At 40.4% G+C, this 12,978-nt stretch overlaps 2 protein-coding genes across 3 annotated transcripts; one reads left to right on the forward strand and one right to left on the reverse strand.

Annotated features, from left to right (window-relative positions):
- Nucleotides 1–1,279: 1,279 nt before the first annotated feature.
- Nucleotides 1,280–3,641, reverse strand: cryba4 (crystallin, beta A4). 2 transcript variants are annotated; one of them, XM_031751330.2, is made up of 6 exons: nt 3,603–3,641; nt 2,951–2,994; nt 2,473–2,591; nt 2,162–2,303; nt 1,882–2,024; nt 1,280–1,745 (listed from the first exon to the last, which is right to left on the reverse strand). In XM_031751330.2, the coding sequence occupies exons 2-6, from the start codon at nt 2,987–2,989 to the stop codon at nt 1,598–1,600; spliced, it is 591 nt and encodes a 196-aa protein (XP_031607190.1). In that variant the 5' UTR covers nt 2,990–2,994; nt 3,603–3,641; the 3' UTR covers nt 1,280–1,597. The 2 variants fall into 2 exon arrangements, with proteins under 2 accessions (XP_031607190.1, XP_039471535.1); XM_039615601.1 differs by lacking the exon at nt 3,603–3,641 and adding an exon at nt 3,124–3,196.
- A 5,216-nt stretch (nt 3,642–8,857) lies between these two features.
- Nucleotides 8,858–12,687, forward strand: crybb1 (crystallin, beta B1). Its single transcript, XM_031751323.2, has 6 exons — nt 8,858–8,947; nt 9,309–9,452; nt 10,220–10,338; nt 10,503–10,635; nt 11,092–11,234; nt 12,296–12,687. The coding sequence occupies exons 2-6, from the start codon at nt 9,330–9,332 to the stop codon at nt 12,471–12,473; spliced, it is 696 nt and encodes a 231-aa protein (XP_031607183.1). The 5' UTR covers nt 8,858–8,947; nt 9,309–9,329; the 3' UTR covers nt 12,474–12,687.
- Nucleotides 12,688–12,978: the final 291 nt, after the last annotated feature.

The raw sequence follows: 12,978 nt of genomic DNA on the forward strand, positions 1-12,978 counted from the left end.
ATCATCTGCAAAATATCTGATCGTTCTTTTTTTTTTTTTCAGCATAAGAGTGGCCCCAAACACCTTTCAAAGCAACCTCAACATTATTGAAGTAGTGTGGGCTCATCCTGGCTGAGAACAGAACAAGAGACAGAAGAATCCAAAGAAAAGCTTTTTCCTTCAAGAAGGAAAAAGGAAGGAAACATTATTTATTATCTATCAATTATCAATCAACTATCAATTATCTATCAATCTATATCTTAAACGAGATTTTTTTTCCCTTCTTTGGTAAGAGTCAGAAAACGGCTTTAAACACAGATATTTTAATCATTTCTAAATGGCTAAATTCAAATATAATTTAAACCAGGCTAATTTTAACTGTCATATTTATTCAATGTATAGACTAATATGTTTGTGATTTTTTGATTCCTTATTTTTACCATTTACTTGACAACCACCTTTTTTCTTGGAAGGCGCTCTTAATGCTAAACTATATACACAGTGTTTGGAATGTCACGCTGCCATCCAGGCCTCTTTTTAGAGGGTCTTGCTTATTTCAGGAAATGTAATTTTGCATGAATTCCAGCAGCACTGTGGTCAAGGTCCCCAGTGTATTTCTGAGTTTTGCACAATGTCATATGGATAAGCAGAAGGTTGTGTAATTTTCTTATGTTGAAATGTGGTGAATAAATCAAATGGGCTGTGGTAACCACATAGAAATTTTGAGAGCAGCTGAAAGGACCGTGTTTCACCCCCATGTGCTGGGAGGTGTTGCCTTTTTGGGCTGTTATTCTAAATGAAAATATGTTTTAATGAGTTGCCTGGTTAAAGTCCACAGGTTAATGTGATTTGCTGCTCTTGTGGTGAAGTGTGGTATTATACAATAGTGAAGCCTGGCTTTAGGACAACTGCAGGTGATATCTTTAAAGCAGGTTTTGAGCATAAAATCATAACAGTTGCTTCTTCATAGTTCATTGATAGCTTTCGTGAATTTTACATTTAAAACTATATTTTAAACATTGGAATAATTACCATTAGTGATTACTGACTTATCAAAACTGATTATTGAATTATCAAAGATAATAATACAGCAGCATTTGTCCCTCCATAGTGTAGTGGACACAAATCCCCCCTGGAGTTGTGCCAGGAAAGGGGGTTTCTTCCAAATCAAACACATGGGGCTGCCCACTGTCACAAAGGAAAGCAGCTTCTTCTTCTTTAATAAGACAGCAATGTTTGATTAGCACATATCTCAGAAAAAGATATGTGAAAGGACTTGCAAATATTTGTTACAGTTTGGTTCACATTTATTAATCTGGTTGACATTGAGCAGTTACATAATAAGCTAAATACTTGGTTCTAAATGGCATTTTTTTCCTCACATTCACCCTTATTAGCAGGTAACCGCTGTACACCGTCATGTGAATTATACAGAAGTGATCGCAATTCAGAGGAAAACACAAGTGTGCGATGTATAAGTGATTTAGTATGTCCATATGATAAGCACATACACTGGTGGAAGTCAGTAAGGTTTAAGAAAAACAGTTTATTTAGCACGGGCAAGCAGCAGGGGTCAAAGGTGAAGGGTCACATGCTAGAAAGGGTTTGGTGTAAGTTATTACTGCTGAATACGGCGGATGGACTGGATCTGAGGGGTCTGGCAGTGAGAGCCAAACTCCCTGAAGTGTTTGTACTCCCCACAGTGACGATCGCACTCCATGATATATTGGTATCCACGATAACCAGGATACTGGTAGCACACAAATCTGTTGAGAAATGACAGACGTGGAAATGCAAATGTTGCAAAGCATATTGTGAAAATCTGAGTAGGGTTATTTTTTGAACTGCTGAGAGAATGAGGAGGGGGGAAAAGGAGGCAAATAAGCAGCTGGGGACACTCACGCTCCAGAATGGATCCTTAGAGAGCCAACTTCATTGTTGCACCAACCCATGGCCTGGAGGGAGGGGTAATCGTCGCTGAGCTCACCCTTACGGCCCAGGAAGTTCTCACGCTCATAGATAGTCATACGACACTCTCTGTGGTTCTGGAGGTGGGGGAGGTAAAAAAAGAATACATTTGAGTAGTTTTTCAGGTCATGCAAGTCTACATTAATGATTTGTCACAGCAGCATTTGCACATAATGCAGGTTTTTCAGTGAAAACAAGCTGAGAGATAACTTACAGCACAGGCAATGGGTCTGAAGGAGGTCAGTCTCTCAATGTGATAGGCATTGCTACCTCCAAAAGCATCACACTGGGGGTACTCTCCCCGCTCCAGGACGAACTGCTGTCCCTGATAGGAGGCATGCTCATAACCCACCCAGCTGGAAGGAAGCATAGAAAAAAAAAGATTATTACATCATCCCAAAAGTTCTTAAATCCGCTTATACGGAGGTTAATAACATCCTGTCATGTTAACTGTATGTCACTTAATGTTGGTTTTCTGCTGCATGTAAGACTGCTCTTTCTATGCGCACATATCTGTTTACTCACGCTCCACTCTCCACCTTGAGGGAGCGAACGGTCTCAAAGCCAAACTCCATCACGTTGCAGCACTCAGAGGTGAACTCATGGCGGCGTCCCTGGAAGCATTCCTCATCGAAGACAATGATCTAATGGGAAAAAGGACATGCAGCTGATGGCTGTATTATCACACACCATCCACTTAAACTTGATGTGTGATGTCTGAAATCACTTCAGCAGCTCGCCTCAAACATATAAAACTATGTTAGCTAAGCTAATCGCTCTGAACTGGGAGATAAACCACTTTTAACAAGGCCTAATGCACAACTGTGTGATATTACAATCCTAATGAAGTTTTTATAGCGTCCTAATGTGGTGTGACTTCATTGGGTACTCTCCCTGATGCTCAACTGTATGAGGCGTTTTACAACAAGCAGCTCGTGGTCCCATCTGAGGGAAAATTCAAAGGTGCTGATGAATAAAGCTGCTCTTCCATCTGCAGACTCACCTTCCAGTGGCCGGAGAACTTGGTGCAATGGTGAGTCATCTTGTCTGGAAGGAAGAAAGAATTTTATCCATGAGTGCTAACAATGAATAGACAGCAGTGACAACAGGGAAGCCACACACTCTGAGAGGTTAGCAGTCATTTTATTCTGATGCAGAAACTAGCCAGAAGCTAACCAGTAAAGACAGATGTGTGAACCAGAAATCCAAAAAGTGAAGAACAGGAGATCGGTTCTATTGTCAGACCTATGAAAAAACAAGTCTGTGTCCCAGGTACAGTGTGTACTTTACACATAATGGGCAGGATACTGGAAGCAGCCTGAATTTGTAATTGCTAGATGGAAAGCACCAACGTCTATTTATAGTTTGGATACCAAACAGAAGAGGGTCACAGAGGCCACAGGCTTCATTTGGCTACTCTAACTTCTTTCTCTCTCTTTCTAGTTTTTCTGCCCATTTCTAAGATTGTTCCATCATCGTCACTGTTCATCTCAGCCACTGGGTGCAGTGATTTCAGCCGTGGAGCCTGGATGGTGTGTGTTTGGAGTGGGAGTAGATATGGATGTGTGAATATGGGGGATGCTATACCCTGGCTGTGGTACCCTGGCTGGCCGTGCTGGATGGCTGTGGCGGCTGGGCGAGGGACAGGAACTCACCTTGCTTGATGCCCTTGGGTTGTCCTGCCGTGAGAGTGAGAGGAGCCACACGCCCCCACCCTTTTAAAGCCTCCCCTGGCAGGGGTCCATGCTGAAAGCCCCGGCTCAGCAGCAGGGAGGGGCTTTTCTTTGTCCCTCCCTGACAAAAGCATCGTTAATCTATGGAGGGCCAGAAGTGCAGACACCACATTATCACTGGGGGCAGTGGACACAGAGACCAGGAATATAAGAAATGAAACATAGAGTGCAAGCTGAGAAAATACTGAGAGCCAACGGCATCAGAGAGGGAAGAGAAAAACGCAGCTGGAAGCTCTTTAACTCTTTATTTCAATTTATGTCTGCAAGTAAAGACCAGTCATTTTCTTAGTTAAATGGTGTTTCATTTTTGCCATTAAATGTGTGAAATTTGCAAATATAATAATGGCCTGTCATACCATTAGAATTTGTTGATGATGTGAGGCCAACACACACAGACAGAATGAGCTCTGTGTGCATGCCTGTTCATGTTGGTAACAGCGGTGAAGCGTTGATGGTGACTCAGAGGATGTGTTTTTTTCCACAACATGTTTGAAAATAGTACAACAGAAAGAAAGTTAAGAGAATCGCAAGATCCTTTGACGATTTTACGGACATAAAGACAATAATTCGTTATATCTACTAAAAAAGGTTGGTACCAGAGTTAAAGCACTAATTGCGACGGCTAATTACAATGGCTATGATTGTTTTTTGCAATTTAGTGTCAGAAAATAGGAAGAGTACTAGATGGCTCTGTCTGATATATAGCTTATTTAACCTAAAGCTAAGTCTTAAGGAAAAAGACCTCAAGTTTTTAAAATGGTTATAACAAAGGATTTTTATTTGCAAGATCATTATTTGGAATCTGTTCTCAGTCGCTTTGATGTCACTTTCAGGTGCTCGGGCAGGTAGCAGGCTGGCTACATAAAATAAATTTAAAAAAAAAAAAAACAGAAAAAAAGCAACCTCATGCATGTGTCAAAGCAGATTTTCAGTGCAGATAGTATTCTTATGAAAGCCTCCAATGTGTGCAGTGAGAAATCTAACCAGTACAGATGAAGTCATTCATCCAATTATGGCAAACACTAATACTTACACCAGAATGCTTTCTAACATGAAACACGTCTCCACATCTGAAATCTGATCATTTGAAGTGTTCTAGTAAGAATACGTGGTTGATCACACAGATCATAGCAGCACTCTTTCTTTGTGTGTTTTATTTTTTTGTTATACTCATAATTACAGTAACAAAGCCTACATTTTATCAAATGTTTAACAGTTTAATGAAAAAATTAAAAAAAAGCCCTCAATAGTAAAAACAGATTTAACCTGCATGCTGTAGTGTAATGCACTAGATAGGACTTGTGGGCTAGTGAGTGTCTTGTGTGTGTGTGTGTGTGTGTGTGTGTGTGTGTGTGTGTGTGTGTGTGTGTGTGTGTGTGTGTGTGTGTGTGTGTGTGTGTGCGCTTACATAATCAACCACTTGTAAACAGGAGAGCAGAGGCACTTGTATGGACAGCACAAATTTGTCCTTATTTCCAGTGAGCCTAAAGGAATTTCAGCTTATCTGCAACTTTTAGACATAATTCACTGCCTCAGATCTTCATATACAAGCCTGGCTTAATAAAAGTTAATTTCTCTGAAATCAAAACAGAAATTGTAGTTCAGAGAGACCAAAAGTCTCAATGAAAGTTCAGTCATCCGTATCCAGCAAATCCCAAAAAGTTGATCCTGTTTATCTGGATGTATCAGTGGGGGAAATGTTTCATCTCTCATCCAAGTGACTTTTTTTCTCCCATCCTTATAAACAGTATCTTTGTATAATAACTGAAACTAGCACCACGGACTAACAATGGGCTGTGAGGTCAGTTACATGATCATTAAGGTTGGGGAAACCTGCAGTCAGCTGAGAATGAAGAAGTCACTTACAAGAGTGACAAAACATTTCTCCCACTGAAAACACTATGTCCAGATGAACAGAATCAACTTTTTGAACAGAGACCAAAATGTTTACTGCCTGAAAAGAGTCAAATTTCAAAAATATCAAACAGGTTTCCTCATCAGATTTTTTTTTTTTTTTTTTTTTACACAACAAGAGAAAAAACTGATCTGATTCATCTTACATTAGAAGGACAATGTTTACTTACCAGTGGACTTGTGCAATCAGCCATGATAATGATGAACCCCTCTGAAAAACAGACTAAATATTTTCTTCTTGAGAAAGCCGGGGAGGGCTCCTGAGACCCCTGGCAGTCATCAGAAAATTGACCAACAAGAATGAAAGAGCCAAGGGCTGGTCAAAATCAATAGGTTCCTTTCATTTGGCAGGACATTTTGTGGCAGTGTCAGAAGATAAAAGTAAGTAAGTAAGTAAAATTTATTTATATAGCACTTTTTAAGACAAGAAGCTGTTACAAAGTGCTTCACATGGGAATGAAGGCATGTCAAACAAACAATATAGCAATATTAAGGAAGTATAAAAGCATATCAAACAAAGCAATAGTACAGTATAAATATAGCATAATACAACATATTACACACGAACATTACCCAAATGCCTGTCTAAACAGATGTGTTTTAGTGACAATGGTCAATGCATTTAAAAGTCCATGTGTGTTTTCTGCCTAAAAGTGTAAAGCAGTGACAACCACTCATCCAATCTTCTTCAGACTTGGCAAGTATCATCATCAAAATTATTATCATCGTAAAATGAAGTCACAGATATAAGCTCTTGCTCTCTTTTATTTCGTCCTAATGATGTCAGCAGCACTAGCATTAGCTATCATTAGTGAGGAACGCTCACACAATGGTTTGTTCTAACTGTTAAAGGAACGAATCTCTTTGGTTACAATATTTGCATTAAAGTGTGCTATGCTATGTTGTCAGCTTCACTGGCAAAAGGTACAGGTGTAACACACAGGTACAGATACCTGTTAGTAGTAAGAGACTAATAAAATAGCAGAATTTCACTCACCAAAGCTTCATGGGTGTGTCATAAGACACAGCAAGCCTGAAGTAGTGAAAGTTTCTGCTTTTTGTACCAGACCGTGAACAGGCTTTTTAATGCTCCTTACTTCTGCATTTGAAACTTCTGCATTGTGGATCTATGGAGATGCACTTGCTTTTGGTGCAGTCTTTAATATTATTTTCCCACTTGATGCTAAAATGTTTAAAGTCAGCCCTACCAAGTAGGATCAGATATGTGAGGCTAGATGGAAAGATGTAAAGTCTCCATAATGGGACTGAATCACAGCAATAGTGTATATTCTTTACAGTAAGCACTGCACCACTCTTTTCTTCTGTATGAAAAAAGAGACCACAGTCAAGACAATGTCCGTTTGGTGACATGTTCGTTTATTACCCCAAACACATTTATTTCAACTAAACTCCACATACTCAATCCTGCTGTCTGAATACTCACTAATGTCAGTCCCCTGTTGTCTTTATGAGTTACTTTGCTAAAAATGCTGGTGACTTTTCTTTCTTACAAATGAAACCGTGTCTGTGTGGCATTCTGAAATATCAGGAAAAAGTCTGACTAAGATTAAAAATCCCTTTCTCAGGAAAGACCTGACCAAGAGGGCAGCAGAAATTACAACAAATCACAGCATGGAAGTCACCCAGATTACACTGCAGGATTAGTTCACATATCAAACGCAATTTAATCCTCCTTCCATCGTGGAAACAATCTCAGCTGAAGTGATATAATCCACGCATAATCCATTCGCCATAATCCCATAATTATTACCAGCAACAATGACCTTTATTCAACCTCTGAAGATGACCAGGAGGAATTCTCATGCACAGTTGTGTGGCAGTGCTTTTTTGTCCAGATTACCCACCAGTCAAGAACTACTAAATATTATCCTAGCAAAGTTAAAGGAAGTGAACATGCTGCGTATGCCCTCTTTATCTTAATGTACCGGCTATAATGACAGCCTGGATAAAATGTAAAGCGTAAGGTTGGGGTGAGGCTAGTAAAACCCAAGCTTCTACCCTACTTTACATTTATACTGTTAATTTAACACGATACCACAGAATAACTGAAAAAATGCTGCCTATGCTCTCTTTGACAAACACCTGCTTTACACGGGCACTGGATTCATAATAAAAGTGTAAAATTGCTGTCAAATCCCAAATTTAACAGCAGGTTCTCCACAAAAACATCTAAACATGGACAGTGCAGAGAGAAACTGTGACAAAGAAAGGAAGATGTCTGGACATTCAGAGTGTTACACACGAGAAGCTACAGAAACACCATGCACAGAACAAAAACTCAAGTTCTGCCTCTTTTCTTACCTCCACATAGTGGAGCAATAACAGACTGAAGCTGTAAGAATACATTACATATTGTATATGATGATGATGATGATGATGATTGTTACTGTGATACATGATTATTGTGTCCTGTGAACAACAACAAGAGTACACTGTCTTGTGTTGAGTAGCACAAATTGTCTTTGGTTTCTGGTACAAGAATTAAAGATTTAATATCTGGCTAAACAAACATGATGCTGGTTTTGGAAAATGTCAGATGCCAAACCTGATGTTGATTGGAAAGATGCTTTTGCGATATGAATGTGTTTATCATCTGTTAAGCAGTTGGCTAACACTAGTCAGAACTAGAAGTAGATATCAGTAGTAAGTGTTAGTGTAGTGCCAAAGCATTTAGTGGAACAGCTCTGGTGAACCTGGATCTCAGTGGGAGAAAGAGAATCTCCAGTAACTCAATTAGCTTATAGTTTATTAATGTTCACACAGCAAAATGTCCAAAAAACAAAAACACTTCATTTGAAATGCTGTTTGATTCTTTGTATGGAGAACACATAGAAGATCAACATGAACAAATAGATCACTGCCTTTTTTTGTTTTCTGTCTGTGTCTGTTGTGGTGATTCTCCAAAATCAAGAAATGGCAGTGATTTAAAGTAGAAAGTCTGAGCTAAAGAGTATGTTGTATTTGTGTTTGTGTGCGTGCCTTTTCTGTGTAGGTGACAGAGAGTGTGGATTACCTGGATTGCATTCCTCAACTCTACATGCGACTACAGCTCACAGGCCTACCAGCCCAACACATAGCAAAGAATGCTGTGTCAGTGGTTTCCTTTGACAGCAAAATGCTTACAGGCAGGCCCGAGGGGCCAGCAGCGTTTCCAGGCTATGCGATGACCTGCTGGCTTTGGTCCAGGCCAACAGTGATGACGAGAGGCTTTCTATTGTGCTGTGAGCCTCTACGTTTGGCCTTTGCCAGAGTATAAAAGCTTGGGTTGAGCGTTGAAGGGACCAGCACGAGCTAGCCTCCCTCATACGGCACTGCAAGCTATACTGACGCAGGTAAGCACACACAGACGCAGACATACAGGCCAGAGCATCCATCATGGTACAGTAGGACACCCACACATCCAGAGCCAGGGCCCACTCCCTGCCCACCACTCCCAGCTTAAACTCCACCGTCCCGGGGAAAGGCCAAAACAACACCCAAATGAACCTCCAACATAAACTTCAGACTTGTGCTACTAGTCCAAAACCCTCCAAACACTTCTGTCTACCAACCCTCTGTCTATGTTGACACCTTGCCTGGGCCACATTTAACCTCACTTCTCCTTCCCTTTCACTTTCTCCTCTGAAACCCTGTCACTTCAATTTACACCTCTATTTCTGTTCATCCCCTTGTCTTCCTCCATCTCTCACCCAGACTCTCCTGAAGCCCCTCACCATGTCTCAGACTGCCAAGTCCGCCTCCAGCCAGGGCACTGATGCCAAGGACAAGGGAGCCCCAGCTCCAGCTGCCTCCAGCAAGGCCACCAAGACCGGCGAGCCTGGCATGGGATCCTTCAGAGTGAGTCACTGCAGAGACAGAATGTGTGCATTTTATTTTTCCTGAAGGGCAAAGAAAGTAGACTGCATGTTGTCCCATGTGTTTTATCTAGCAGGGCAGTTATATGTTTGTTTACTGAAGGTTTGAATTAGACTTTAGAATTTCAGATACTATGGAGGTGAATGATAAAGAACAGCAATGTCTCCATGTAGAAACTTGGTTAAAAGACCAAAAATTGCCACTTTGAATTTAGATACTGATGCGTTGAGCAGTACAGATTTTTTTTTAATCCAAAATGTATTGAGGCTATTCTTTCTGATCTGAGTACCTGTATACTTTAGACGATTTTTCTGAAAGCTACCGCCTCACAGGGCTTTAGAAATGTCTCTGAGCTGGAGCTAAAATTAAATGACCTCATATACTATAGTCTAGTGAAAAATAATGTATATTTGTAAGCTCATAATCTTTCATGCTGGCATTATTTTACACGTAGCCATGTTAAAAGCGACATGTTTCTAAAGTATAAGGTCATTTTGGAAATGTAAGTTCAATCAGTGCTGAGGAGTTTAAAGGGGAAATTGCTGTTTTAAAAGCTGCCTTTTTTAAATGTTCCATCCAAAAGTGATTCCAAGTCCAAAATTAGTTTAAAACCTTCCATGTGAACTAAAGCTATATTTTCTGAGCCTGTCACTTTAATCTTAAAGGAACTGGTTGTTTAATAAAGAATAAAGTGAAAGAAATGGGAGTAGTGGGTTGTAGTGAGTGGTTGCAATGTCTCCTCTGTGCAGATCATGCTGTTCGACCAGGAGAACTTCCAGGGCAGGATGATCGAGGTCCAGAATGAGTGTATGAACGTGTGTGACCGTGGCATGGATAGAGTGCGTAGTATCATTGTGGAGTGTGGCCCGTAAGTGAATACACACACACACACTTGATTTAAGCAACTGCCTGCATATGTTCTCTATTCATGTATATGTCACTTTTATCTTTCTTCCAACTCTTCTCCTGTGCCTTCCCCACTTAACCCTTTTGCCCCCCCCCATCCTGTCCATGGTGTCCCCCGTTCTCCAGCTTTGTTGCCTTTGAGCAGACTAACTTCCGTGGGGAGATGTTCATCCTGGAGAAGGGAGAGTATCCTCGCTGGGATACCTGGAGCAACTCCTACCGCAGCGACTGCCTCATGTCCCTCAGGCCCATCCGAATGGTAAAATGACCTTCATTTGTTTTTCATAAAATGGGAGAATATCGTGATTCTACGTTTTGACTGAGTAACAGTCCAGAGCTAAACTTACAGAAAAGAAAAGCAGCAAATCAGCAAATATGACAAACTGGAAACAGGAAAAAGTTTGACATATATGCTTGAAAAAGTACTGAAAAGGTTAAGTGACTATCAAGACAATTCCTAAAGAAAAAAAATCAACAATATTTTTCGTATGCTGATATTATAGTATATCACATCATCAGCATGACATTAGTAGGCTTTGGCCCCTAGTTTAGCAGGAAATCCATTCATGGATTCCACTAACTGCTCATGGAAACAGTTCAACATTGCCATCCACAGACAATTTCTTACAAAATGCAATGAATGAAAAAGCAGAGAATGCACATGTAATGTATGTTGTATAGAGACTACATTTTATTCTTCCTTTCCTACCTGCAGGACAGCATGGAGCACAAGATCTGCCTGTATGAGCTCTCTGACTTCAAGGGCAACAAGATGGAGATCCAGGAGGACGATGTGCCCACACTCTGGGCGCATGGCTTCTGCGACAGAGTGGGCAGCGTGAGGGTGCCAGGAGGAGCGTGAGTAGACACGTTTAGTACTCTCTCCCAAAACAAAACACAAATGAGCAGAATATCACGAATATCATCAATAGGCCTGTGTTAAGGCCTGTGAACACACTGTGGAAGTAAATTTTGTAGTACATCATATTACCATAGTAAAAAGTACATTTTCCATATATAAAATGGACTGCCAGCATGGTTTCAGACACACCTTAGAGGATTATACTACAAATAACAAGTGGGATGATATGTCATTAAAAGGCTTGTCCTTTTGTCTACAGATCTTTTTTTAGCCAAAAAATTTGCTTCATTTTATTATGTCCTCTAAGTCACCAATACAAATCTGTTCATTAGTATTGCTGACCGAAAGCCTCCAGAACAGCTTCAGTGCCTTTATCATACACCTTAAAAGCCTGTACTCTCTGGATTAGATAAATGCCATCCTTACCAGAACATTCACAAATCTAATTCTTCATTATTGGAGTTGGTAATGCTCCCATAAATCCACTTCAGGGGAACTCAGAATCTCCTAGTTACCACTGCAACCCCTCGAAGGACTTCCAGAACCTTCTGTTAGACAGCTAAAACGTTGTAAAAGAACCCCAGGTTCTCCTAAAAAGGAACTCAGAATCCTTTAAGAGATCCCTGGAAGGAGAACCAGGAACCTCACTGACGACTAACTGAACCTCCTTAACCGAACTCTTCAGGCTCCTAAATGTCCACTTAACCCTTAACTTAAGCATTTCTAGAACTCCCTTATGGACTCATCAGAAAACCTCATTAAGACATGTGGTATCTCCAATGTCCTCCAGACCTCCTAATTCACTTCTGGTGTCTCCCAAGTGATCAGTAGAATCTTTTCACCACAAGAACTTCAACAGTAAACATTAAATGTCTTAGGACTTAGCACTATAACTGTCTTATTCTCTATTATATTATATCTTATATTCTCTATCTTAACCCTATAATGTCATATACCATTTTTTTTTATTTGTGTGGATATCAGCCAATAGTACACTACATGTACATCCTATAATAAACACACAACCATGACCTTTACCCTATCATGTCTCTCTCAGGTGGGTGGGTTACCAGTACCCTGGATACAGAGGCTACCAGTACCTGTTTGAGTGCGGTGACTACAGACACTACAATGACTTCTGCGCCTTCCAGCCCCAGATCCAGTCCATGCGCCGCATCAGGGACATGCAGTTCCACCAGAGAGGATGCTTCACCTTCACCTCCGCCAGCAAGTGAATGACATCTGCTGGCTGCCCGGTGCTGTTGCAGCCATGCAGCCCTCTCAGCTTTTTATCTCTCCAAACAAGCCCTTTCTCCAGTCTCCAGTGCTTTCCTTTATCTCCACATCATCGCTCCATCCCAGAGGAAAGACAGAATGAGAGCAAACACACTGGACAACATTAAGTGACTTTTTATGGTGCTAAAAATAAACATGTTGTGAAAAACCTAACCCTTCCTGCCTAGACTACCTTTATTCATTTTTCAGAAAAATGTTCGGATAATGTTCTGACAGAAATATATGAAGCGTAGGCAATTTTGATATGCTAGATTTAACACTGCAATTCAGGCTCCTATTTTTAGATTTCTTTTATTGGCATGGCTTTTTAAATTAAAAAAAAAAAGACTGGACAGTATTCAGTTTATTCTCAAATCTTAAAATACAAGAATAGATATACATGCAGTATTGAAGAAGAAGTGATAATTGAATTTTACACAAATTAATACCAGCAATATGGATAAT

Source organism: Oreochromis aureus, linkage group 7 (genome assembly GCF_013358895.1).
Source record: "Oreochromis aureus strain Israel breed Guangdong linkage group 7, ZZ_aureus, whole genome shotgun sequence".
Lineage (NCBI taxonomy): Eukaryota > Metazoa > Chordata > Actinopteri > Cichliformes > Cichlidae > Oreochromis > Oreochromis aureus.